Here is a 26,181-nt window from a genome sequence, read left to right as displayed (position 1 = left end):
AATGTTTAAGAATCGCTTATATAAGACTTTAACCTGGTGTTGTGAGACTACTTACTGTGCCTACCCAAGTCCGATGCCGCGACTCCACATCGTCGCTTATATAAGACATATCACATAATTTCCTGGCTTGCACAGCTTTTTAATAAGTATCATGTTTAGCAGTGTGAATGCAAAGAATTTACCCTGATACATTACATAGTAACTTACCCAAACACACCTTTAATTTAAAATAGATAAGTAATGTAAATCGGGACAATCAGGGACAGTACCGTTGCCATGTGTTCAATGACAAGGCAGAGCAATGGAGCGTGGAAGCAGATGTTTTCATAGGTAAGAAATTATTCTGTTTGAGATTCATCAATATTATTCAACAATTTAATTGAGACTTGACATTGTGTAACAAAATACATATAATCAAATGAGCATTGCAATCTGATGCTGCATTTACTTTGTAAGGTGGAGGTGAGAGGAACAATCTTATCGCATCACAGACATATTCGTTGGACTGAAATTGTGATCTGTTTTTACCGTAAGCAAGTCAGGAGTGATCGTCTGATGGTTCTGATAGTTTATCTGGTGGTTCAACCAGTTGATGTCTTGACTGGAAACTAAGCTTATGAAGTTATTATAAATTTGGGAAGTTCCTCACCAACAGTACTGTGAATGTACCTAAACCACATGGACTACAGCAGCTCAAGAAGGTGGTTCACTGCCACTTTCGCAGGATAATTGGGGGTGGGCAACAAAAATGCTGGCTTAGCCAGTGACTCCCACATCATGTGCATGGATAAAACAAGAAGTTGCATACAGGTGCTGCCTGCTGGTTGAAATAAGAGAACTGAGAATATGTGGCTATTCCAGTGGATTTCCAATGGAACCCAGCAGAAATTGCTGTAAACTCTACTGGGATCCAAATATACCAGGTCCCTATCTTGGGCCAGATTTCCAGCAAAGCTTGGGATGGGGGGACTCACCAATTTAATTGGAGCATGGAGTGCCAAAGAAAATGGAGTGTTTATTTTCAGCATTAGAATAGCTTCATTGTGAGTAGATGCGGCAGGTGTGAGGGGGAAGCAGGGGGATTGCTACTGCCCTGAATTATTCTTTTGCTGGGATTCCACTGTGCAATCTTCTGTGATGGGGCCAGCCCAGAGTTGGTTCCAGGTGCCAAAGGAGCAATTTATTTGGATGCTCGTTCCGAGGTCCTGCGGTCTTTAGTGAATATATGCCCATTTTCCAGCTCCACTAGTTTTCATGAGTTTTAATTGTTCTCATGGTAACAGGATGAGCTGAGGCACTGGAGTGTGGACTTTCATGAGCATGGCAAAAAAATGATCCTAAATGTGTGTAACACGGTGGTGAAATAGGGTGGATGAAACGGGGGTTAGTTTCACTGCAACTAGTTATGTCACAGTACCTTTCCCAAATGATCATTATTTATATTGAGCTTTGACAATAACTGATGTTAAGCAGGAAACTTATAGTGAGCTGGAACCTATCCTTGAAAGACCACAAAGGAGTATTTATGGTAGGTGTTCCTGATCGGTGATCTGGAGCAGGAATGCTACTATTTATTTATGCTGCACATTGGGCAGCACAGTGGTTAGTACTGCTGCCTCACAGCACCACAGGTGAGGGTTCAGTTCCCGGCTTGGGTCACTGTCTGGAGTTTGCGAAGTTCTCCCGTGTCTGCATGGATTTCCTCCAGGTACTCCGGTTTCCTCCCAGTCCAAAGATGTGTGAGTTCGGTGGGTTGGCCATCCTAAATGGCCACATAGTATCAGGGTAAATGCTATGGGGTTATGGGAATCGGGCCTGAGTGGGATTGTGGTCGGTGCAGACTCCATGGACATGCACTGTAGGATTTTATGATAATTATCTGGGAGAATTGCCATAATTGCTCCAATGTGGGCTTTGAAGTACAGAATCTGGCTCAGCTACAAGGTGACTGTAGTGTTAATAATAGTGTTAATAATTGTCTGCTGTCCCATCAAATATCCCTAACTTGGTGTGGGCTGGTCATTGAAACGGGATCTTCTCAACTGTTTGATTCAATTTTCTCACTTAGTAAATTTACACAGTTTGATGGTATTTTTAATAGAGACACTGGCTGGAGAAATAAATACAGAAGTCAATAGCAAAGGCTATTGGCCATTACCCAGTCATTGAATCTAGGATATTGATTCTCAACAACACAAGAGCTCTGGGCAGTGGAACAACCTAAGGCTAAACTGCTGAAACTACATAATGCACTGGTCAGACTTCATCTCGAGCGCTGCCTCCAATTTTGGCTCCTGAGACTTTCAAGTACCCAAAACAGAGGAGAGAAGTGCCACAAGGCTGATCCCTCATGGCAAAACCTATCATGAAGAAAACAAATTGGAGAAACTTGTACTTTTCAATATGCATGGAGGGATGGTTCGGTGTACAGGCATTTCTGTAGGCAACAGAGACAAACACTGCAACGTGAAGAGTATTTAAGGACTGTGGGAAAGTCAATTATGCCCAGCTATTCATCAGTCAAATGAATGAAACATTCAACATAGACGTAGGTCGATAAGCATAGGCTGCCTCTAATTAAGCACTAAATCACCAGTGTTACTTTGATAGTAAAAGACAAGGCTGAAGCATTCATAATCATTTTCAGTCAGAAGTGCCAAGTGGATAATCCATCTCGTCCTCTACTTGAGGCCCCCACCATCACAGATACCATTCTTCAGTCAGTTCAATTCATTCCACCTGATATCAAGAAACAGCTAAAGACCCTGGATACCGCAAAGTATTTGGGTCCTGACAACATTGCATCTGTAGAACTGATGATTTGTCCTTTAGGACTAACCATACCTTTTAGCCAAGCTGTGCCGGTGCCTCTCCAATTTGGCATCTACTGACAATGTGGAGAATTGCTCAGGTATATCTCGTCCATAAATAGTAGGAGAAATCCAATCGTACTACTTCACACTGTCATCACTATACAGTCAATAATCGGCAAAGCAGTGGAAAGTGTCGTCAACTTGCTACTAAGCAGCACTTACTCAGGAACAATCTGCTCACTGATTTTTAGTTTGGGTTCTGCTGGGGCCACTTGCCTCCACACGTGATTATGGCCTTACTACAAACATGTACAAAGGAACTGAATTCCATTGGCGATTGCCATTGTTGTCAAGGTAACATTTGACCGAGTGTGAGATCAGAAGCTCTAAGAAAATGGGGGACTACACTCCACACAAGCAGTGATGCAAGCCAGGAATCGAACCTGGGCCCCTGGCAGTGTGAGGCAGCAGTGCTAACCACTGTGACACAGTGCAGACCTTTGTTTGAATTAGATCTCAAGAAAAAAATTTTAGAAGATTGAAAATAATGACAATCAGCTTCGTGTCACTTCTGGGCCATAAGGTAGAAATTTGTCAATACATTTTGGATTCCATGCTCTTCAAGTCAATTTTTAAAATTCTTTCACATGATGTGGGCACCACTGGCAGGGCCAGCATTTGTTGCCCATCACTGATCATTTTTGAACTGAGTGGCTTGCCAGCTAATTTCATAGGGCAGTCAACCATGTTGCTGTAGATCTGGAGTCACATCCAGGTCAGACCAGGTAAGGATGCTAGATTTCCTTCCCTAAAGGACGTTAGTGAACCAGATGGGTTTTGGTTACATTTGATAGTTTCATGGTCCTCATTCCTGAGACTAGCTTTCGATTCCAGATTTTATTAATCAAATTTAAATTCCATCAGCTGCCTTGGTGGAATTTGAACCTCTGTGCCGAAGCATTATGCTGGGCCTCTGGATTACCCGTCCATGCTACTATCTCCCCAATCAAGGTTCTGAAAGGGTTAACATTTCAAGTACAAAATACTGTAGATGCTGGAAATCTGAAATAAAAGCTGGAAATGCTGATGGCATTTGTGGTGACAAACAAAGTGAGCACTTCGGTTTGATGCTCTTTCATTTGATCTGACCAGAAGTCATCAGCTTCAACATAAGGACATTGACCTGAAAAGCTCCTCTATTCACAGATACAGCCTGACTTGCTGAGTTTCCCTAGCCTTTACTGTGTTTATTTAACATGTCAGAACTGGACCCCTGTTTATTTCTATAACTTTCTGGCTTTATTTCAGATTTCCAACACTTGACACGTTCTTTTTAAAGAAAATCAACAAGGACATTTTAGAGGCGTGACAACTTCCAAATTAAACCTTTCAAATGAACGCTGGAGTGTCTTTTTATAGATAACGACTGGATGCTTTCAATCTGATTCCTGGGGAAAGGGTTAATGACAGGAAGATCTGCTTTGTTTTAACAATTGTTGTTCGTCCTTTTTTTGGACTAGTCACGTTAGCTTCCAGGATAGACAGGAATTCTGTTAGATCAGAAAAGAGCTGAAAATCAGGGGGCAGGATTTTCTGGCTGCGCTTGCCCGGAAACTGGAAAATTGCATCCGACATCAAAGGATCTTTCCATGGTCCGCCTCCCCCCTCCTCCCATCAGAATGGGAAAATTCACCTGGGTCTATATTTTCGCCATTAGTAACATTTTCTTTGTTAAATCTCTTTCAGATGATCTGAAATACCCTGAAGAAACAGGCAAGTGCTTTTTCTCAAACAATGTGTTCCAGTCTCGACAGAAATAAGATTTAGTTTCCATTTTGGAAGATGCCAAGCATGTCAGATTCACAGATTACTCTGATAGTGACATTATTATTCTCACTAAAAAAATTTGGGTGGGTTTAAACTAGGGTGGCGGTGGGGGTGGAAATCAGAACAGTTGATTAACGTGTAGAAGCTGGGGAGGAGCATGAAACAAAGGCCATGATGGCTAAGAGGCAGAGCAGGCTGGGAGAGGTTGAACTCAGTGGGCCTGGGGGCCTGAAGTACATCTGCTTCAATGCAAGGAGTATAACAGTTAAGACAGATGAACTTAGAACCTTGAATCATACGCAGAACCTGGATGTGGTTGCAGTAATGGAGACTTGGTTAAAAGGACAGAACTGGCATCTAAATATTCCGGGATATAAGTGTTTTAGGCGAGACAGAGGGGAAAGCAAAAGAGGTGGGGGAGTTGCAATACTGGTTAGGGAACATATTACAGCTGTACAGAGGAGGAACACCTTGGAATAATCATGTAACAAGACACTATGGGTAGATCTCAGAAATAGGAAGGGGGCAATCACTATGATGAGGACGTATTTGGAACAATATATAGATGGTCCGACTAGAGAGGGGGCTATACTGGGCCTAGTACTAGGGAATGAGTCTAGCCAGGTAATCAAAGTTGCAGTGAAGGAACATGTGACAGACAGTGACCACAATTCCGTAAGTTTTTGGATACTCACGGAAAAGGACAGTGTTTTCCTAGGGTTCAGATGCTAAATTGGTGAAAGGCTAACCACAACTGGATTAGGCAAGATTTGGAGGCTGTTGTTTGGGAGAGGCTGTTTAAGAGTAACTTCATATCTGACATGTGGGAGTCTTTTAAGGAGCAGTTGATCAACGTGCAGGACAGGCATGTGCCTGTGAAAAGGAAGGACAGGAAAGGCAGGATTCAGGAACCATGGATGACCAGAGAAATTGTGAACCAAGTCAAAAAGAAAAAGGATGCATACATAAGGTCTTGAAATTAAAAACAGGTGAAGCACTTGAAGAATATAGGGAAAGTAGAAAAGAACTCAAACATGAAGTTAGAAGGGCAAAATTGGGTCATAAAATATCCTTGGCTAGCAGGATTAAGGAGAATCCCAAGGCATTTTATACATATATTAGGAACAAGAGGATAGCTGGAGAAAGCATTTGTCCCCCTTTTTTGAGGAGGTGACGGAAATGATTGTCAAGAGAATGGCTTTGGATGTTGTCTACATGGACATTAGTAAAACATTTGACGAGGTCCCTCATAGCAGGCTGGTGCAAAAGGTTAAATCACACGGGATCAAGGGTGAACTAGCAAGATGGATTCAGAACTGGCTTTGTCCATAGAAGACAGAGGGTAGTGGTCGAAGGGTATTTTTCTGAATGGAGGTTTGTAACCAATGGTGTTTCACAGGGATCAGTGCTGGGATCTCTGTTGTCTGTAATATATATAAATGACTTGGAAAAAATATAGCAAGTTTGTGGATGATACCAAGATTACTGGAGTTGCGGATAGTGGTGAAAATTGTCAGAGAATACAACAGGCTATAGATAGTCTGGAAAATTAGGTGGAGAAATAGCAGGTGAAATTTAATCCAGACAAATGCAAGGTGATCATTTTGGTAGATCCAATTCAGGTGGAAGCTATAAAATAAATGGCAGAACCATCAGGAGCCTAGACACACAGAGAGATCTAGGAGTACACATCCAAAGCTCCTTAAAAGTGACAGCACATGTGGAAAAGATGGTGAAGAAAGCATTTGGTATGTTTGCCTTCATCGGCTGGTGCATCCAGTTTAAAAGTTATATAATTATGTTACGGTTATATAAAACATTGATTAGGCCACATTTGGAATACTGTGTCCAATTGTGGTCACTACACTAGCAGAAAGATGTGGAGGCTTTGCGGGAAGTACAGAAAAGGTTTACCAGGATGTTGCCTGGTATGGAGGGTATTAGTTATGAGGAGAGATGAATAAACTGCGATTGTTCTCCCTGGAATGACGGAGGCTGAGGGACGATAGAAGTTTATAAAATTGAGGGACGTAGATAAAGTGAACTGTTGGAAGCTTTTTCCCAGGGCAGAAATGACAATTACAAGGGGGCACAAATTAAGATAAGGGGGGAAGATTGAATAGAGATGTGTGGGGGGAGTTTTTTACACAATGTGTAGTGGGGGCCTGGAATGCACTGCCAAGTGAAGTGGTTAAGGCAGTCACATTAGCAAAATTTAAGATTTATCTGGATAGACACATGAACAGGCGGGGAATAGTTGGATACAGGTGGTTGGTCTAGATAGGGCAACTTAATCGGTGCAGGCTTGATGGACTGAAGGGCCTGTTCCTATGTTAAAGTAGAAGTTTATTTATTAGTCACAAATAAGCTTACATTAACACTGCAATGAAGTTACTGTGCTGCCCCTACTGTACTGTTCTCTGTTCTAAGTGCGATGGTAAATCAATTTAGCTTCACCCTCATTAGAGTCTGAATTAATGCTAGTGTGATTACTGCAGCTACAGACCATTACCGAGACAATATTGGAGAGCTCTGAGTCAATAGTGCTCAGCCACTCTATAGGGTTCGTTAATGGGATCACTTGTTCTGGAATTTCACTGAAACCATAAACTTCTATTAAGTAACAAAATATGTGTCCAGACAGTCAGACATGTTGAATTTCCCTCACTGGTATTATTCTCTTAACAATGTTTATTCAGCTTATGTTCGAAACACAATATGCAACCAGTGATGAAATATGGCCAAGAATTACGCACAGTTCAGGAAACAATCTTACGCACGCAGAATTCTTCTTCAATTTATATGTCTATATAACTCCAACATAAATTCATCAATCATACTAAACATGGCCTGAACATTTTGTCCGTGCAGGCCTTGACCCATTGCCATTTTATCAGATCAGAGCCATTTCTCCTAAATATATCCCCACTGAATAACTTGTTGCTCCATCCTGAAGCAGGCTCCCATATCTGTGGATCAGACATTGATCGAGGTGCTCCCAACCCCAGCCTTCTACTTGCTGTAGAATATTCTAATTATTTGTTTCATTACTTTGAAGTGTGAATTTGTTGCTGGAAAACTGGGAAATGCAATAGTCCAAATCAACAGCATTCTTTCCAAAATTGATATTGCAGCAAATCTTGGGCTGAGCTTTGTCAATAGACTGAAGCATCACCACAGTTAGCACTGCTGCCTCACAGCGCCAGGAACCTGTGTTTGATTTCAGTCTTGGGTCACTGTGTGGAGTTTGCACGTTCTCCCCGTGTCTGCGTGAGTTTCCTCCAGGTGCACCAGTTTCCTCCCACAGTCCAAACATGTGCAGGTAAGGTGGATTGGCCATGCTAAATTGTCCCTTAGTGCCCAAGATGTGTAGATTAGGCAGATTAGTGGAATAATTATGTGGGGCTACGGGGATAGGTTAGGGTGGTGGGCCCAGGTAAGATGCTCTGTCAGAGGTTCGGTGTAGCCGCGATCGGCTGAATGGCTCTTCCTGCATTGTTGGGAATCTGTGATACTAGCTGGCTGTTCAACTACGTAAGCAACCAGCTAACAATACCTGTGTGTCTTTGCCCTGAATGTGAAATTTTATTTAACCTTTCCAATAAAACTATACATTTTTAAAATCCCCGTTTAATAAGTTACATAGAATCCCTAATCCCTATAAAGATCTGTAAACAAATCATACTCATTACCTGTCCTAATAAATTGTTGCAATAATTCAATTGCCATGTTCATTATTTCCCTCTAATAGTCTCTAACATAGCAGATCCGTGGATTAAAGAGAAAATTCTGTCTCATGGAGAGGAAAAGTTCCAGTTTAGGAGGATTTAAATTATTAGGAAGGCTGCAAAAAGGGTAGAAATTGAACCTTGCTGTGGCCCGTGTGAAATGGAAATAATGAGGGTCAATCTCCAATGACCCCTGAAATGTCTTGGGCCAGGGTTCAGAATTTTCATGAGTAAGAATCTTCTCAACGGTGTTAAAGGGGGGCCATGGATACCTGAAAAATGGTCTGTCCCATTTTGCACATGTGTTTGCCACTTAACGTGGGGAAAGGGCTTCTTATCTGTGTAAATTCCTTCCAAGCATACACTTTAACACATGTCATGCAGAAGAAAAGGCAATGGCCTAGTGCTGTTATCGCTAGTATTCAGCTAATGTTCTGAGGACCTGGGTTCGAATCATACTATGATAGATAGTGGAATTTGAATTCACTAAAACAGAAATCTGGAACTAAGAATTTACTGATGACCATAAAACCATTGTCAATTGTCAAGAAAAACCCATCTGGTTCACTAATGTCCTTTAGGGAAGGAAATCTGCCATCCTTACCTGATCTGGCCAATATTTAACTCCAGAGGCACAGCAGTATGGTTGACTCTCAACTGCCCTCCAAGGACAACTGAGGATGGGCAATAAATGTTGGCCACCCAGCGACACCCATGTCCCACAAGTGAATAATGAAAAAAAATCTTGAAGTAAGATGAGATTAGTAATTATGACAATGGTTGATATGGAACTTGCTCTCTCCAATCTAGAGTTGGCCTTGCACTCAGTGGGAAAAGATCCAAGCTAATAGTTTCTAAAGTAACAAGTCAACTAGATTTACATGAAATGAATAAAATGGAAGTTAGAGGAGAAATCAGATGATCAGTTGTCTGGTAAATATTTACTATAGTTATCATTATACTGAGACCACGCAGATGACTGAGTCACTGTAGAAAGTTGGACAAAATAGTGCTGTGCTTAATTATTCAGAAGTGTTAACTTTGTTTTTCTATTATCAGATAATCCAGTTGAAGCTGGACTGCTGGACTTAGGATTTAACCAAAGACATTATGGTGAGTAAAGTTTCCTCCTTGTTTTGCTCTCTCTGTGTGGATGTGCTGCAAGTACATAAATCGAGTTAGTGTAAGATCTTTTTATTTTCCCTTTTGTTGTGTCATTAAAGCAACATTACCCAATCTCATTAAGGAAGTGCATTATGAATTAGCATTTTCTCATTCATCTGTGTTCTGTCCGTGGCTCATTGTCTGCTGATGCTTCACTGGAGCAGTTTTGGCCAGTGGTGGTTTGCCAGTGCCACAATTGGTGTAACTTGTGGTTAAAGCAAGTCTGAGCAGTTTGGAATGGAGAACCAAAAGAGAAAATACTGGAAAACCTCAGCAAGTCTGGCAGCATCTGTAAGAAGAGAAAAGAGCTGACATTTTGAGTCCAAATGACCCTTTATCAGAGCTTTGAGAGCTTTTCTCTCCTTACAGATGCTGCCAGATCTGCTGACGTTTTTCAGCATTTTCTCTTTCAGATTCCAGCATCCACAATAATTTGCTTTTATGTAGTTTGGAATGGGATTCTGACCCTTCAAGGCTCTGTTCTGGATGAGATCCAAATGTGATGTTCTTTTCTTTCCCCGACCCAGATGTTCAAGTTTTCTGGGCGTCCTGACCACCACTGGTATATTCCAGATTATACATAGATGTCTCATTGCTGTTTTCCCTGGCCATGAATTCTGGAGCAAATATTTCTCGGAAGCCTGAATAAAGTATTTAATTTTAGTACATTATGTTCATTTTTACTTCAAAGTTGTTTTTTTCTTAGAAATTATAGGAAAAATGTATTTCCTTTTGGTCAATTCATATTGAACAAACAAACTTGATGATCATTTTCTACAAAGCTACCTCCTTTTTCATGGATAGACTTTCCTTTCAAGTTCAGAAGTAGTCACTTTGTCCAATCTGTTCCCTGCTACTCAGTAAACATGCTACTTCCTTGTTGACACTCATAGTTAAAGAATGGTAGCAGTCAGCTCCAGGGGTATACAGGGCAATTTTGGGAAATTGTAAACATTCACCAAATGGTTAAAAATTGACCTACGACAGATAGGACAGAATCTTCCCAGATTTTTTTTGAAGTGTTAGGCTCAGACTGAAAACTGGCAGATAGCTCCCCAGTTGCACAGACCAGCTTTCACTGTTGAACCTCTTCGAGTGAAAAATAGTCATGCTGCTCAGTATGAGAGGAACCACAGATTTAGATATTTGGTGTATGTGCTTGGCTGAGGAGCCAGTGGTGTGAAGCCACCATATGTTGGATTATGACTGAGTCCCTGTAAGTCAGAATCCTGCCTAAATGGCATCACTCTGATGGGGCAGGCCCTGATAGAGCCAGCAAAGCTCACTCCACAAAGATCAGGGGAACTGTTTTAAAGGGCATTTTTGGATCAGCGTTAGAATTAAACATGACCCATCCCCCCATGAAAGGCCCTCACAATCATCAGGGGCTTCCCCCACTCCCTGCACAATCTTTACGGGCTTGCTTCCCTCCCCCCCCGCCAACCCCACACTAGGGGATTTTCACAGTCACTCCATTGCAGTGTGAATGTAAGCCTACTTGTGAATTGATAAATAAACTGAACTAAAGAAACCCTGCAGAGGTATCGCTAGCAGTTACCTGCTTATTGTGTGGCTCCACACTCAGCCTGCAGGTGCACCCCTCACTGTTGCTCTCCTTCCCCACCACCTTCGGTTCTCCAAGCACAACTTCACCTCTTCAGCCATGCCAAGCAGAACACTAGTGTTACCGAGTGATATCTTCAGCACGATTGGAGGCATCAACCTTGGTTGTCTTCATAACTTAAGTCTGTTCACTGTAGCACTTTTCCTGCTTCAGGTTTATTTTCTGCTCCTCTCTTAACTGAACTAGGATCTTATCTGCCCGGATCTGGGACTCTGTTTGGTCTCCCAGTCTCCTCTCCCTTTGGGAGCCCTCCCCGGCCCCTCTCCCTGTTCCCTGGCCTGGGTCTCTTCTCAATGGTGCTGTGCTCCTGGTCACCTGACTTGGTCAGGAATGCACTGCCTGAATGCATGGTGGCAGATTTCATAGTAATTTTTAAAAGGGTAATTGGATATATATTTGGAGGGGTAAGAATAAAGTGATACTCTTTCAAAAAAAACACTACTGGTAAGATAGACCAAGTGGACCCCTTCTGTGTAGTATCATCCTATGATTTTATTTTGAGTTTTGTGTTATTAAAATGATACTGTTCTAAACTTGTTATCATTGTAGCAACAGACAAGGTGGCTCTACTGATAGGTAACATGTCCTATCTCAACCATCCGAAGCTAAAGGCACCAATGGTGGATGTATACGAATTGACCAATTTATTGCGACAGCTCGATTTTAAAGTGGTATCTCTGTTGGACCTCACCGAATCGGAGATGCGTAATGCAGTATATGAATTCTTACTCTTGCTGGACAAGGGAGTGTATGGTATGTCTGTTTCCAATACATTGCAGTGTGCTATGGTAGAGATGGAACTTGTTTATATTGAAATCATGGTCAAATTACATCATGTACTCTTGGCTTTTAATTGATTGGATTCTTACTGTTACTTGTGTAAAATCAACTCTATATGATGCTACTTTCAGCAAATAGAATAAAGGAATCAAACGGATATCCTTGGATATGCAGTGACTGCGATGATAAATGCAAATGGGTGCCTTTGTGCGAGACAGGTGATAGTTAGAGGCTTTTTCCAAGGGTAAAAGGGTCAATTACAAGGGGGCACAGGTTCAAGGTGATAGAGGGGGAAAGTTTAAGGGATATGTGCAAAGAAAGTTTTTAATGCAGAGGGTGGTGCGTACCTGGAACATGTTGCCAGAGGAGGTGATGGTCACAGGTACATTGACAACATTTAAGAGACATCTGGTTGGGTATATGAATAGAGGGATACAAACCAAGTAAGGGCAGAAGGTTTTTTTTAGTTAGGGTATCACGATTGGCATGGGCTTGGAGGGCGGAAAGGCCTGCTCCCGTATTGTACTTTTCTTTGCTAGATAAAGCTGAGTGTTGTGTGTGTATGTGCATTGAACGAAAGGTGAATTTATGTTGTATGTTTGTTGTCACAGAGGGTAGCTGTTGTGGGTTTTGTGTATTCTGAGAGAGTTGTGCCAAAGGTGGAGATGTTCAACTGTTACATATGTTGCACAATCTATACTTCATTAGCTGATGTCACTTGGGCTGATGGTCAGGGCAAACAGTCTGCCCCTGACAATTATCTCATAGCTTCTGCTGGTACACATGCCAGGTACAAAGAGGATTACATCCAGTTGTGATAATTCACACTGCCAATACCCAGCCTTCCCAAGGTGAGCAGGAGTGGGTCCTTTGGGGGTTTAAAAAGTGAAATGCATGGAATATGATCCCAATCCACTGCCAATCAATTGAATAAGGCTCATAAAGAGCAATTGAATAACCTCAGGCCTGATGTCCTGTTCCCCACCTCTCCAACCAGCTTTATCTCCTCCAATCCCCCCTCCCACATCTCCTCAACCCCTCCCCAAACTCCCTCGCCTCAATCTCTAGCCACTACTTAGCTCTCTTGAAGGCAGATCTCCCCCTGCTGATTTTACTGTTCTGAATCATAAGATCATTACAGAGCAGAAGGTAGCCTTTTGGCCCATTGAGTCCATGCCGGTTCTCTGTAGAGAAATTAAGTCAGCTGCATTACTCAGCTCTATCCCTGTTAATGAGCGTCTACCAGTAACAGGTTCCTTGATGTTTTCATCCTTATCTGCACCATTCTCTGCAACCCACCAACCCAGGCCCCAACCATTCCCCCTCCTCCTCACCTCATTAATATTGGGGCCTCACTGACTGCGAGCATGGATGCAACACAAGCACTTGGTGAACTACCATCAATCTGCTATTCAGTGATCTGCTTCTGAATGGCAAGGAGAGGGAATATGAACGAAAATGGAAAACAGAAAGTAATTGGTTGAACAGCTCTGAGCTCACTGCATTTTACAAATTTTTTTTCTCAAACATCGAGTTGGTTGTATAAATGTCACAAATCAATTCACTTAAAATCAGCATCAAAAATTTTGCACATTGGAATTATTTATCAGCATTTATAAATATGGCTGTCAAAAATTACTGCTAAAGAAAAGCATAATCGGGGAGTGGAAAGTATCACAAAAAAGAAATTAGACAGTAACTGTTTCCCTGCTCATTTTCTTTTCATCCTGTGTGTATAGCCTGAGAATAGTTTCCTTCAGATGGCACCAGATAAATTAGTTCAGTTTTTGGTTCAGTGTGTATTTAAATAATGTTGAATTCAGGACAAGCTGAATGTATAGGACTCGGAGCAGAATTTCTTCTTGTGTGCCAATGTGATCTGTTTTAAGTGGAGATTTGAACAAACACCCAACTAATTGTGATTGCAAGCAAGATAGCTGAAGGCACAAGCTTGAGCGTTTGAGGCTGCAAGTACCCGCCAACGCATCCTGTGGTTGTTGCTAAAAAGTATTTTCTATTGCAGATCATAATCTATTGACTTTTTACAATACTGTATCTTTCCAACATGCTTCCCAGCCTGCACACAAGCTTTGTATTTAGTTTGGTTTAAGTGGTGAAATTGTTCTCTGTTTAACCCTTCAGTGATCTAACCTGCTGTATTGCTTTGTGTGTTAGATTTCTGCTCCAACATTGCCTACCCCTGACTTTACAAGTTGGATTTTACAGCCCAGGGTCAGAGGTAGAAGCTGAGGTTCTATTTTGTTATTCAGGAATCAAAACAGGTTTTCACCTCAGTGACCACATGCTGTCGACAATGGAGCACATTGGAGATAGCAGTTATTGATAGCATTGTGTAGGTTGGAGGTGAAAGAATACATTTGAGGTGAATGGTCCAATTCCTAACAACCTGTGTTCATCTTTGTGTGCACGACAGACAAAACATTGTCATATCACTAATGAAGGAGTGCACACTTTGAAAACCCCTGCCTCACCTTCCATTTTACCTTCATCTCGACAAGTAACTGGTCATGTATTTGTGATTTAATGCATTTACCTGGGTACATAAAGTTTGCTCTGCTATTTTAAAACCACTGCTATAATGACCAGGACCATCTGGTGAATGACATTTCAATCTTTATAAGTTTAGCATTTGTGCTATTTTAATGTTGAGTTGCCTTATCAGCACATCTGGATGAATGGCCATCACCTGGTATATTATAGGTGGGAAAACAGTTAATTTCCTCAAATTTAGGCGTAAGATCTTACATCCGTTTGCGAGAAGTTAGTTAACACATATTAGAAAATCTAGTTTTTTAACCTGATGGTGTCCCATTTAGTTCAAAATGGTTTTTCACCAATTTACTGAGATGGAAAACGGCAAATGGAGCATCTAGGCCGGTACCTCACTAATGAATCACGAGAAAGTTAGAGCACAACCGATTGCCTCCAATTTCTACCCACCTAAAGCAGCTCATGACTCACTGAAGAAGTGCTGAATACCTTTATTTTAAAGGGATGGGTGAAAACCTCTTGATATTGATACACAGGCATCGTAGTGTGCAAGAGTAATGCACATCATTTATGAAAGGGTAAAATGTAAAGGAGTATTTCAACAAACTAATAAATCACATAAACCAGCTGTGAGATAGGTTTTTTGCTGTTTAAGTCAGGATAATTATAGGTACAATTCTAAGACTCTGGCGCCTCTGATCCTGACCTTGGTATTTCTGCTGAAGGGGTTTGAAAATTTTCATGTTGCCACATTCCAACCTGAACAGATGCAAAGATGAAGCACGTGGGTATAAATAGCAATGAATGATTCTGCATGTAGACAATAAAAGCATTTAGCTCCTGTATATTGATAGTCTGTCAAGAAGGTGAAAATTAGGCCTACACACAGAGCTCATTGACATCTGCAACAGCTTCCAGTCACTTGTCAGTGGCGAGCATGATTCACTTGCATATCAAGTGACAGTCTTACATGTACGTAATCCCAAGTTTCAATTGACACGTGTAGCAACTGGGACTTCAGATATTTCATTCGCTAACGCAGTTCCCCACCAACTGACGTACAGTACCTTCCTATGCTCTGTAACCCTTCCTTTAAGATAATCTCTTAAAAAACCAACCTGTCCGACCAAGATTTTTGTCATCATCCCTGATTCAGCCAACATTTCCACAGAATGGTAGTCACAGTCAGATTGCCACTCCCACTGTTTTTCTTACCTTGGTCTTGAGTTGCACATTTCTCCCTCACTCTTCCAACCTTGGCCTGGTCAGAATGTGCAAACTAGCTGGTTCTTGAGTCTAGGTATTTGGGGGAGTCGGGGGGTGGGGTGGGCGTCAGTTGGGAAGTAGTCATCAGGGAATGTTTGGAGGGGGTAGATGGGTGGTCCAGTAGGGGGTGATGAGGGAAGGTGGGGGGGAGGTCAGTCGTTTAGTTACCCAGGAATTAGAAGTGGTTTAAAATTTTCTAACTTCCTGGTTAACTGTTTCAGTAAGAAAGTAGGAATTATCCAAAGTCTCCGAGTGTCCAGATGTGGAGTCATTACCATTGGAAGGTTAACCTTTCTGGACAATTCCATGCGGTTCATGCATGGCCTTCTGGAAGCTCCTCATAAGAACATTAGAACATAAGAAATAGGAGCAGGAGTAGGCCAACTAGCCCTTCGAGCCTGCCCTGCCATTCAATAAGATCATGGCTGATCTGTCGTGGCTCAGTTCCACATTCCCGCCCTCTCCCCATAACCCTTAATCCCCTCTCTTATCAAAAACCCATCAACCCACGTCTTAAAAATATTTAGTGAGGTAGCCTCCACCACTTCAACGGGCAGAGAATTCCAGAGATTCACCACCCTTTGAGTGAAGAAGTTCCTCCTCAACTCCGTTCTAAACCGCCTCCCCTTTATCTTGAGGCTGTGCCCCCTAGTCCTACTGTCCTTTCTGAGCGGGAAGAGTCTCTCCACCTCTATCCTTTCCATCCCATTCATCATCTTATACGTCTCAACGAGATCTCCCCTCATTCTTCTAAACTCTAACGTGTACAAGCCTACTTTATTCAGCCTCTCCTCATAGCTCAACCCCCTCAACTCCGGCATCAGCCTAGTAAACCTCCTCTGCACTCCCTCCAAGGCCAAAATATCCTTGCGTAAGTACGGCGCCCAGAACTGCACACAGTACTCCAGCTGCGGCCTCACCAATGCCCTATACAGCTGCAGCAAGACCTCCCTACTTTTATATTCAATCCCCCTCACGATGAAGGCCAGCATCCCATTCGCCTTCCTGACCACCTGCTGCACCTGCAAGCTGGGTTTTTGCGACTCATGCACAAGGACCCCGAGGTCCCTCTGCACCGTCGCCTGCTGCAGTTTTTCTCCACGTAAGTAATAATCCTTCCTACCATTATTCCTACCAAAGTGGACCACCTCGCACTTGCCAACATTAAATTCCATTTGCCATTTCCTGGCCCATTCGCCCAGCCTATGTAGATCCTTCTGTAGACTCTCACGACCCTCCGCACAATTTGCCGTTCCACCAATTTTGGTGTCATCAGCAAATTTCAACACCCTACACTCGGTTCCCTCCTCCAGATCATCTATATAAATGGTAAGTAGCTGAGGCCCCAGCACCGACCCCTGGGGCACTCCACTAGTCACCATCCGCCAATCCGAATAGCACCCATTGACCCCCACTCTCTGCCTCCTATTTGACAACCAGTCCTCTATCCACGCTAACACCCTACCCCCAACTCCATGCCCCCTTACCTTCTGCAATAACGTCTTGTGAGGTACTTTGTCAAACGCCTTCTGAAAATCAAGATGCACCCTCTGGGAGAGGATATCTCCTGGATATGACCTCTAGAGATTGGAGGTTCTGTGCCAATATCTCCTAATGTGGCTCAGTGTTATACCTTGTTTTATAATGCTCCTGGGGATTGCCTTGGGTTATTTCATCATATTAAAGGTGCTCTATAAATACAAGCTGTTTTAATATTATTAGTGTGATGTTGACCAGGATACTGGGAGAACACCCCTGTCCCTGTCAACAGTGCCATGGGGCCTTTCAACATCTACTGAGAGAGAAATGGGGCCTCCGTTTCAAGTTTTACCCAAAATGTTGTGCATACAACACTGCTGTACTCTCACTATTCCAGTGAAGTGTCAGACTGGATGAAGTGCTCAATATCTCTGGAATTGAGCTTCAATCCATAACCTCAGCTGCCAACACTGAGCCAAGGCTGACATTATTTTGTAAACATCCTCAAACATTCTCTTTAGCCTCTGCTGGGAAACTTGGCACATCCTCACCTACTCCCCGTTCCTTTCACTCCCCCTCAATGAATCACTAATGCTAAATCCATAATAACTTGACATTTCATTCCTCCTCGGTAAAAGCATGTTGAGCAGTGTGGGGGAGTGAGAAAGCAGTTGATGGGGGGAGGGGCTGTGAATTTAGGGAGCTTTGGAGGGGAAAACCTGAAAAAAGTAGTATCCGCATGAGCCCAAGTGTGTTTGCTCACCAGTTTTGAAGGAAGTTGTAGTGCCTTTGTTTCTGATGTTTTTCTTTCACAACATCCTCATTCTTCTCTTCCTGTGCCTTTCTAATGGAATTTACAGGAAATGGATACAAGCCAAGTATAGAAAATAGAAGCAGGAGTAGGCCATTTGGCCCTTTGAGCCTGCTCCACCATTCATTTTGATCATGGCTGAGCATCAAATTCAGTATTCTGATCTCCTTCATCCTATATCCCTTGATCCCTTTAGCCCCAAGAGCTATATAAGTATGTGGCCGCGTTATGCCTTTTGGGTTTAAGGTGATACAGATGGACTGGAACCTTGTGGCTGAGAGGTTCTTCACAGTGACGCAGCAATGATAGTGTAGGTGTTTAGCCACTAATCTGGTACCAATATTGTGGGCTTGATTTGAACGAGTGCAATGCTACTTCCCATCACCTTAAGCTTGCAGGTCAAGTGGTGCTTTAAGTAGGAATAGAACGTAGAACATAACAGCACAGTACAGGCCCTTCAGCCCTCAATGTTGTGCCGAGCTATGTCCAATCCAAAGATCAAGCTATCCCCTCCCTATAATTCTGGAGTGCTCCATGTGCCTATCCAATAACCGCTTTGAAGTTCCTAAAGTGTCCGACTCCACTATCACAGCAGGAAGCCTATTCCACACCCCAACCACTCTCTGAATAAAGAACCTACCTTGGACATCCCTCCTATATCTCCCACCATGAACCTTATAGTTATGTCCCCTAGTAACAGGTACATCCACCCGAGGAAATAGTCTCTGCACATCCACTTTATCAATCCCTCTCATCATCTTATAAACGTCTATTAAGTCACCTCTCGTCCTCCTCCGCTCCAAAGTGAAAAGCCCCAGCTCCCTCAACCTTTCCTCATAAGATCTATCCTCCAAACCAGGCAGCATCCTGGCAAATCTCCTCTGCACTCTCTCCAATGCTTCCACATCCTTCTTATAGCGAGGTGACCAGAACTGAACACAATATTCCAAATGTGGTCTCATCAACATCTGGTATAGTTGCAGCATAACCCCATGGCTCTTAAACTCAAACCCCCTGTTAATAAACACTAGCACACTGTAAGCATTCTTCATGGCTCTATCCACTTGAGTGACAACCTTTAGAGATCTGTGGATATGAATCCTAAAATCTCTCTGTTCCTCCACATTCCTTAAAACCCTGCCGTTCACCCTGTAATCCGCATTCAAGTTTGTCCTACCAAAATGAATCACTTCACACTTACCAGGGTTAGAGTCCATCTGCCACTTTTCAGCACAATTCTGCATCCTATCAATGTCTCTTTGCAGCCTGCAAGAGCCCTCCACCTCATCCACTACTCCACCGATCTTGGTGTCATCAGCAAATTTACTAACCCACCTTGAAGTGGTGGAGGCTGCCTCGCTAAATATTTTTAAGACGCGGGTTGATGGGTTTTTGATAAGCGAGGGGATTAAGGGTTATGGGGAGAGGGCGGGAATGTGGAACTGAGCCACGACAGATCAGCCATGATCTTATTGAATGGCGGAGCAGGCTCGAAGGGCTAGATGGCCTACTCCTGCTCCTATTTCTTATGTTCTCCCAGACATTGATAAAAATCACAAAAAGCAGAGGACCCAGCACTGACCCCTGTGGTACACCGATGGTAACTGGCCTCCAGTCTGAAAATTTTCCCTCCACCACCACCCTCTGTCTCTTATGATATAGCCAGTTACTTATCCAATTGGCCAAATTTCCTTCTATCCCACACTTCCTTATCTTCTTCATGAGCCTACCATGGGGAATGGTGCCATCAGGAATATTCCGTTTCTCCTCTGACAAGGTGATTACATGAAGGGAAGACTAACAAATGAGTGCAGGAATATGGGAATGGGATAGGCCGTTTCATAGAATCCCTACAGTACAGACAGTGACCATTTGGCCCATCGAGCCTACACTGACAATAATCCCACCCACTCCCTATCCCCATAACCCCACATATTTACCCTGCTAATCTCCCTGTCAGAAAGGGGTAATTGAGCATGGCCAATCAACCGAACCCCCACATCTTTGGACTGTGGGAGGAAAGCAGAGTACCTAGAGGAAACCCATGGGTAGAACATGCAAACTCCACACAGACACTTACTCAAGGCCGGATTTGAATCTGAGTCCCTGGTGCTGTGAGACAGCAGTGCTAACGACTGTGTCACCATGGTGCTCCACAACTCTTTTTTGAATGGATTTCTAGGACAGAGACTCTTGAGTTTTATTTCATAGAAGAAGGTTTACAGGCAAACTCTGTGGAATTATGGATCATTTTCCCTTGTTCTCGTGATGTCTTGTTTTCTGTGTCACTCCTGTGTTAGACATTCTTACCAAATGGCACACATTGTTATTGTTAGTGTATCCTCACACCCAATCTGATTTTTGATCCTTTGGGGAAGATTGGGGGAGTTGGTGGAAGGGTTTTTAGACTGATTATCAGCCTTGAATCACATTGAACACTCCTTCCATGACAACAAGTGTTTTAAAGTTTATTTATTAGTCACAAGTAAGGCTTACATTAACACTGCAATGAAGTTACTGCAAAATTCCCCTAGTCGCCACACTCCAGCAATGCATCTAACCGGCCCGTCTTTCAAACTGTGGTAGGAAACCGGAGCACCTGGAGGAAACCCACACAATCCTAGCGTTCAGTGTGGTTCAAGGCTGATAATCAATATATTGCTTCAGAAGAGATATGGAGGAGGAAATTAGTACCAGAAGAAAAGGCAGCGGTCATTTAATTATAACAATAATACTTTTGCTGCCACATGATCAGTGGGAGGATTCTTCCCAGACAATTCAATGTGACCCAAACAAGCCTGTTTCAGATCTCGCTGGGTTTTGTAGTACGATTCACAGGTTATTTGTCAGACGCAGAAGCCTGGGTCTCCGTGAGCCAATTTTCCACCTCAACTACCAGTCTACCTGTGATTAGCGTGGCTCAGGAGATAAACTTTGGACCTTCCTTTCCAAGACAAGGTAGAGTTCTTTGGAACAGGTGCATACTCGAGTATTGGTCAGCCTTGTTAATGAGACAGAATTGGGGTTAAAATATAAAAAAAGGCCATTCAAAGCATTGACTTTGCTTGACCACCAGATACGACCACTGCAGTTCTAATTGGCCTATCGCACTTTCTTGCTTGTCCCCCTATAACCCTTGATACTTAGGAATCACATCTAATTCTCCTCGAGGAACACTGGAACTCTTTTACAGGATTGCATTTAGATGTAGCTGGTATTCCTTATGCCGGGCACTTTCTCAGGCTAGAGGATCTGAGATAGGTAGGCCTCAATATGTAAATGAAGTTTTCTTTTCTGTTGCCTTGGTGGCCATTAAGTGTCTGGTCAAGGTCATTGCTGTGTTTGACTTAATGCATGCCTGGGTTAATTATTGCAGGTTTGTTGTACTATGCTGGACATGGATACGAAAACTACGGGAACAGTTTTATGGTGCCGATTAATGCTCCGAATCCCTATAGGTCCGCAAACTGCTTGTGTGTGCAGAGCATCCTGAAGCTAATGCAAGAGAAGGAGACTGGATTGAATGTCTTTCTACTGGACATGTGCAGGAAAAGGTATACTTAACAACCTGAGAAACTTGCACCATATTTCATTTAATGAATATAAATATACTGATTTTATTGTAAGCTTCCATCTGTTGATCTCCATCTTCGGAGTCATCCCAAAGTCAGTTAGACTGTGACAGCCAAAACAGCTGTGATGCTGAGTTGGGGGTGGCACGGTGGCACAGTGGTTAGCACTGCCGCTCCACAGCGCCAGGGACCTGGGTTCGATTCCCAGCTTGGTTCACTGTGTGGAGTTTCCACACTCTCCTCGTGTCTGTGTGGATTTACTCCCAGTGCTCCGGTTTCCTCCCACATTCTGAAAGACATGCTGGTTAGGTGCATTGACCCAACCAGGTGTCAAAGTGTGGCGACTAAGGTAACTTCATTGCAGTGTTAATATAAGCCTTACTTGTGACTAATAAATAAACTTTAACTTTATATAGTTGGGGTTAGATTGGGTGTGACAGATCTACTCTAATGGTTTGCAACCTTTCACACATTTATCAAAGTGTTAATCTATTCACAACGAAGTAGAAGAAACATTTAATTTTAACGATCAATCTTTATTTTCTGTTCTACAAATATCTTCAATCATTTTATTTCACATTTCTGCTAGTCAAACTCACTGGGCATGAGGTGTTAGATTTGTATTTACAGTAATCCATGCACTGAGGCCTCATTCCCAGCTCTGTTTCTACAGTGAGATAGATGCTGTATTGAACAGAGGCTACAGTAAAAAAAAGTCACAAGTGCTAATGTCAGAGAAAGGTTACAGCAGCTGAGTGACAATCACCCAGCTTCCTGCTCAACTGAGGATGCTCTCTGGTATTGGGGAGAGTGCCCAAGAACTTAGTGAGTCTTTCTGCTGGACATGTGAAGGAAAAAGTACACTTAACGACCTGAGAAACGTGCACCATATTTCATTTGATGAATCTAAATATACAGCTCCTGTCTGGTTTTGCATCATAAAGACCATCAGGAAAGTCTCTCAGTTCTGGGTCTGTGCTGAATTAACTTATCTCAGCTGGGCCTACAATAAGATACAACAGTTAGCCTCAGCACCAGAAAGAGAAGCTGGCTATGATGCACTGTGAGGGGCTAATGTGGATGTAATGTACTGAGGGGCGAGTGTAGATATAAAACACTATGAGGGGCTAACATGATACAGTGCACTGTAAGGGGCTAATGTGGATATAATGCACTCTGAGACACTAACGTGGATATAATGTACTGTGAGGGGTTAGTTGGATATAATGCACTGTGAGTTATGAACTATCTGCTTCTGTTTTTGCAGGAATATGCATGATGACACCATTCCAAATATGGAAGCATTAAGAGTTACAGCCAATATTGTATTTGGATACGCAACGTAAGTATGTTGTTGTCTATCATGATGAAGGATTCCATTCCATAAATTGTATAAAGTCATGCTAACGCAGTGTTTAAAATTGCTAAATTTTGGCAAATCAAAATATCCCAGCTCTGGATAAGTCTCAACTGTTTCTTTTTTTGAATTATTAAAAATGACAAATTAGAACCAGCCCTGATCTGGAAATGGAATTCCTGTCCCCTTTATTCTTAGCAAATGTTGTGATATTGAATTTAAAATGTAATAATCCCCAGTAACTTTAAAAAGCAATTTTATTCTCATGAAAAAAATCACATAATGAGAATTCAAGTTTAAATACTTTTCCTATAATCAACAAACTAAAAACAATATTTGCTAAACGGCATTTCATTAGGCAACTCAGAAACTACAAAAAAGATCCCCAACTAAACATTAAAAACAAATGAAAACCTCCCTCCGCGGTATACTTTACTTCATCTTAAGTAGACACTGTATGCCCCTGGAACCAGTCCAACGTGATTCTGAGCTCCCAGGGCTTGCTTCCTTCTTTCCCTTTTCCAGCCAGATTGCTGCTATTCCATGAACTGGCTTCTGTGGTAAAGATTACTTGGAGGTTTCTTCCTGTAGCCAAATTAAAGCAAATCTCCAAATTTATTTAAATCCTCATGAGTTAGTTTCTTCAATCTGATGTGAGCTCTGTTCTTGCCGAGTGAACTATCGAGACTTGTTGTGTTTATCTCTCTGCTCTCTCTCTTTCTTTCTCTTCCTTAGATCCTTGCAGACTGACACTATCCCTGTGTTCAATTGTATTTTAAGAAAACACTGTATAAACTGATTCTACAATGCCATCCTATGGACTTTGCCCCTCTCAAAGCCCATCTCTAAGGCAACATGGATCACAAGGGCTGTGTATCCAGGTAGAAGTGCTGATTAGCTATCCTTTAGATTCATAATTCCATTCGATCTTGAATTTAACTAGGAGATTTCAAGTATAACCGTTTGCTAAATCTGACATTCTGAACACCTCCCTGGGACTTTGGGGACTAACAATCTATCTACTATCAGATGCTTTTAGCATTGTCTATAGCTGTGAACAGCTTGCACCTTCTTTGCAGAATACACTCTGGGCTCCTCTTTAATCTTTAACAATACCACAGGCTTGTTGTCAGATAGAACTCAAATCAGGACACGTAACCCCTTCAATCCCTATTTGACCCTAAATTGAAAACATTCCCAAAACATAACCATCTTATAAGACCTCACATTTGTATGCTACAAATGTGAGGTCTTATAAGATGGTAGAAAACAAATCTGAAAAAAGTGATGCATTATTCAGTTTTAATTTTTTCTGTTTCTAGAAAAGCAATAGTTAATATAATGTTGTATTTTGTTAAGATTTATGAGTGTTGTGATGTCGAATACATAAGGGCCTAGAAATTATGCAGTACAACGCTTACGTTTCTGGTGATAAGTATCCCACAAGCTTCCAATACAATGAGGAATTCCAACTCATAAGTAGCTAGAGGTGCACCTTAGCTCTTCTTCAGCTAGCACAGACATGATGGGTCAAATGGTCTCCACCTGTGCCATAAATTTTCTCCGATTCTATATTCGCAAAATCTAAAGACATGGGGCTGGATTTACCACGAAACCCGCCATGTGTTTCGCAATAGTGGGAGGCAGCTGCCATTGGCCGGTGGTGGGATCTTCTGGTCCCGCTATTGTCAACGGGGTTTCCTGTTGATTGCACCCATTGCCGCTGGGAAACCCACTGCAGGATATGCCATTGTTGGGATGGAAAGATCCCCCGATGTGTACGGCTGGAATGGATTGGCCTTGATGTGTAAACATAAGAATATAAGAAATAGGAGCAAGAGTTGACCAAATGGCCATGCAAATGGCTTGGTGGCACAGTGGTTAGCACTGCAGTCTCACAGCACCAAAGGTTCAATTCTCAGCTTGGGTCGCTGTTTGTGCAGAGGCTGCACATCCTCCCTGTGTCTACGTGGATTTCCTCCGGGTGCTCCGGTTTCTTCCCACAGTCCAAAAGATCTGCAGGTTAGGTTCATTGGCCATGCTAAATTCCCCCTCAGTGTAACTGTACTGGCGCGGGAGTGTGGCATTTTTAAGCAATGTTTTAAAGGAGAACAGTAAGGTGAATTGGCAAAGAGGCGAGTTGTGGGGGGGTAACTCCAGTGCTTAAGATCTAGGGATTTTCACAGGAACCTCATTGCAGTGTTAATGTAAGTCTGATGCTAATAAATAAACTTTAAAGTGAACCTGCTCTGCCATTGAATATAATCATGGCTGAGTTTTCTTTCAACTCAATTTAAAGCCAGCTCCCATACTCTTTGTATCAAACCCCTTCAGAATCTTTTATGTTTTAATGAGATCTCCTTTCATTCTTCTGAACTCCAGACAGTATAGGCCTAGTTTACTCAACCTAGTCATCAACCTCCACCCTTGCTCCACTCCATCACAGAAACCTTTACTTTACTTTGCTTTACTATGTCCAAGACAAATATATATTTTCTTAAATGCAGAGACTAAATTGCACAGAGTGGATAGTATTTGATGAAGCAGGGGAGAATTGGAAGGAGTCCTATGTCACCTGTCTTGGGAAAAGCCTGCTGGAATTAAATGCCACTCAGATATTTAAGTGACCAGCATCAGGCCTTCCTGCGGAGTAAGGAACCCGGGGGCATAAAATGTGTGCCCTGAAAGCTGCTGGCCAATCAGAGGCTAAACATTGCAGGCAGTGCCACGGGAAGGGCAGTTACCAATATTGCACCCTGGGAGAGGCCCAGGATTATCAAGGGATAAAAGCCACAGGTGAATGAGAGTGTAATGGGGGTTATGGCTGGGCGTTCATGGCAGGGCCGGAGCAGGGGTGTGGTGAGGGGGAAGGGGATGGGGGGAGAAAATGGCAGGAGAGTTGCCAGCATGAGAAGGGAAAGGCTTTTGTTGCTGCCCACCTCTCCCAATGTGCTGGGCCCCTTAGTCAGACACCGAGAACAAGGAAACCTCCCTGCATCTACCAGTCTCATGTCACAACTCCCCTGCTGGCTGCTGATTGAATACCAGCGATGGGATGAAGTCCTTAGGTGAGCATTAATTACTTATTCAAGCCCCTCAATTGTTGGGGCTGGAAGGCTATCCATGAGGTGGAAATAGATAACAATCTACCTTCTGCACCACTAGGTCTGGGAAGAGAAACGACAAACAACAGAATAACTCCTGTTGTAAACTGTAAGTGTTGAAAGGGAATGAAAGCATCTTAAAAGA

At 42.7% G+C, this 26,181-nt stretch overlaps 1 protein-coding gene across 3 annotated transcripts in view; it reads left to right on the top strand.

The window, feature by feature from the left end:
* Nucleotides 1-26,181, top strand: part of LOC145335993 (mucosa-associated lymphoid tissue lymphoma translocation protein 1-like) — a 128,644-nt gene that overhangs the window by 79,757 nt on the left and 22,706 nt on the right. For all 3 annotated transcript variants that reach the window (XM_080181717.1, XM_080181727.1, XM_080181736.1), the window contains exons 7-12: nucleotides 234-330; nucleotides 4,560-4,586; nucleotides 9,428-9,481; nucleotides 11,706-11,909; nucleotides 21,380-21,557; nucleotides 22,843-22,917. In XM_080181717.1, the coding sequence (XP_080037843.1) occupies nucleotides 234-330; nucleotides 4,560-4,586; nucleotides 9,428-9,481; nucleotides 11,706-11,909; nucleotides 21,380-21,557; nucleotides 22,843-22,917 (635 nt within the window). The remainder of the gene's footprint in view (nucleotides 1-233; nucleotides 331-4,559; nucleotides 4,587-9,427; nucleotides 9,482-11,705; nucleotides 11,910-21,379; nucleotides 21,558-22,842; nucleotides 22,918-26,181) is intronic.

This window comes from Carcharhinus amblyrhynchos, chromosome 1, assembly GCF_965287045.1.
Source record: "Carcharhinus amblyrhynchos chromosome 1, sCarAmb.v2.hapA, whole genome shotgun sequence".
Taxonomy (NCBI): Eukaryota; Metazoa; Chordata; class Chondrichthyes; order Carcharhiniformes; family Carcharhinidae; genus Carcharhinus; species Carcharhinus amblyrhynchos.
Note: the sequence above shows the minus strand (reverse complement) of the source record. Positions and strands in the feature narration are given on the sequence as shown.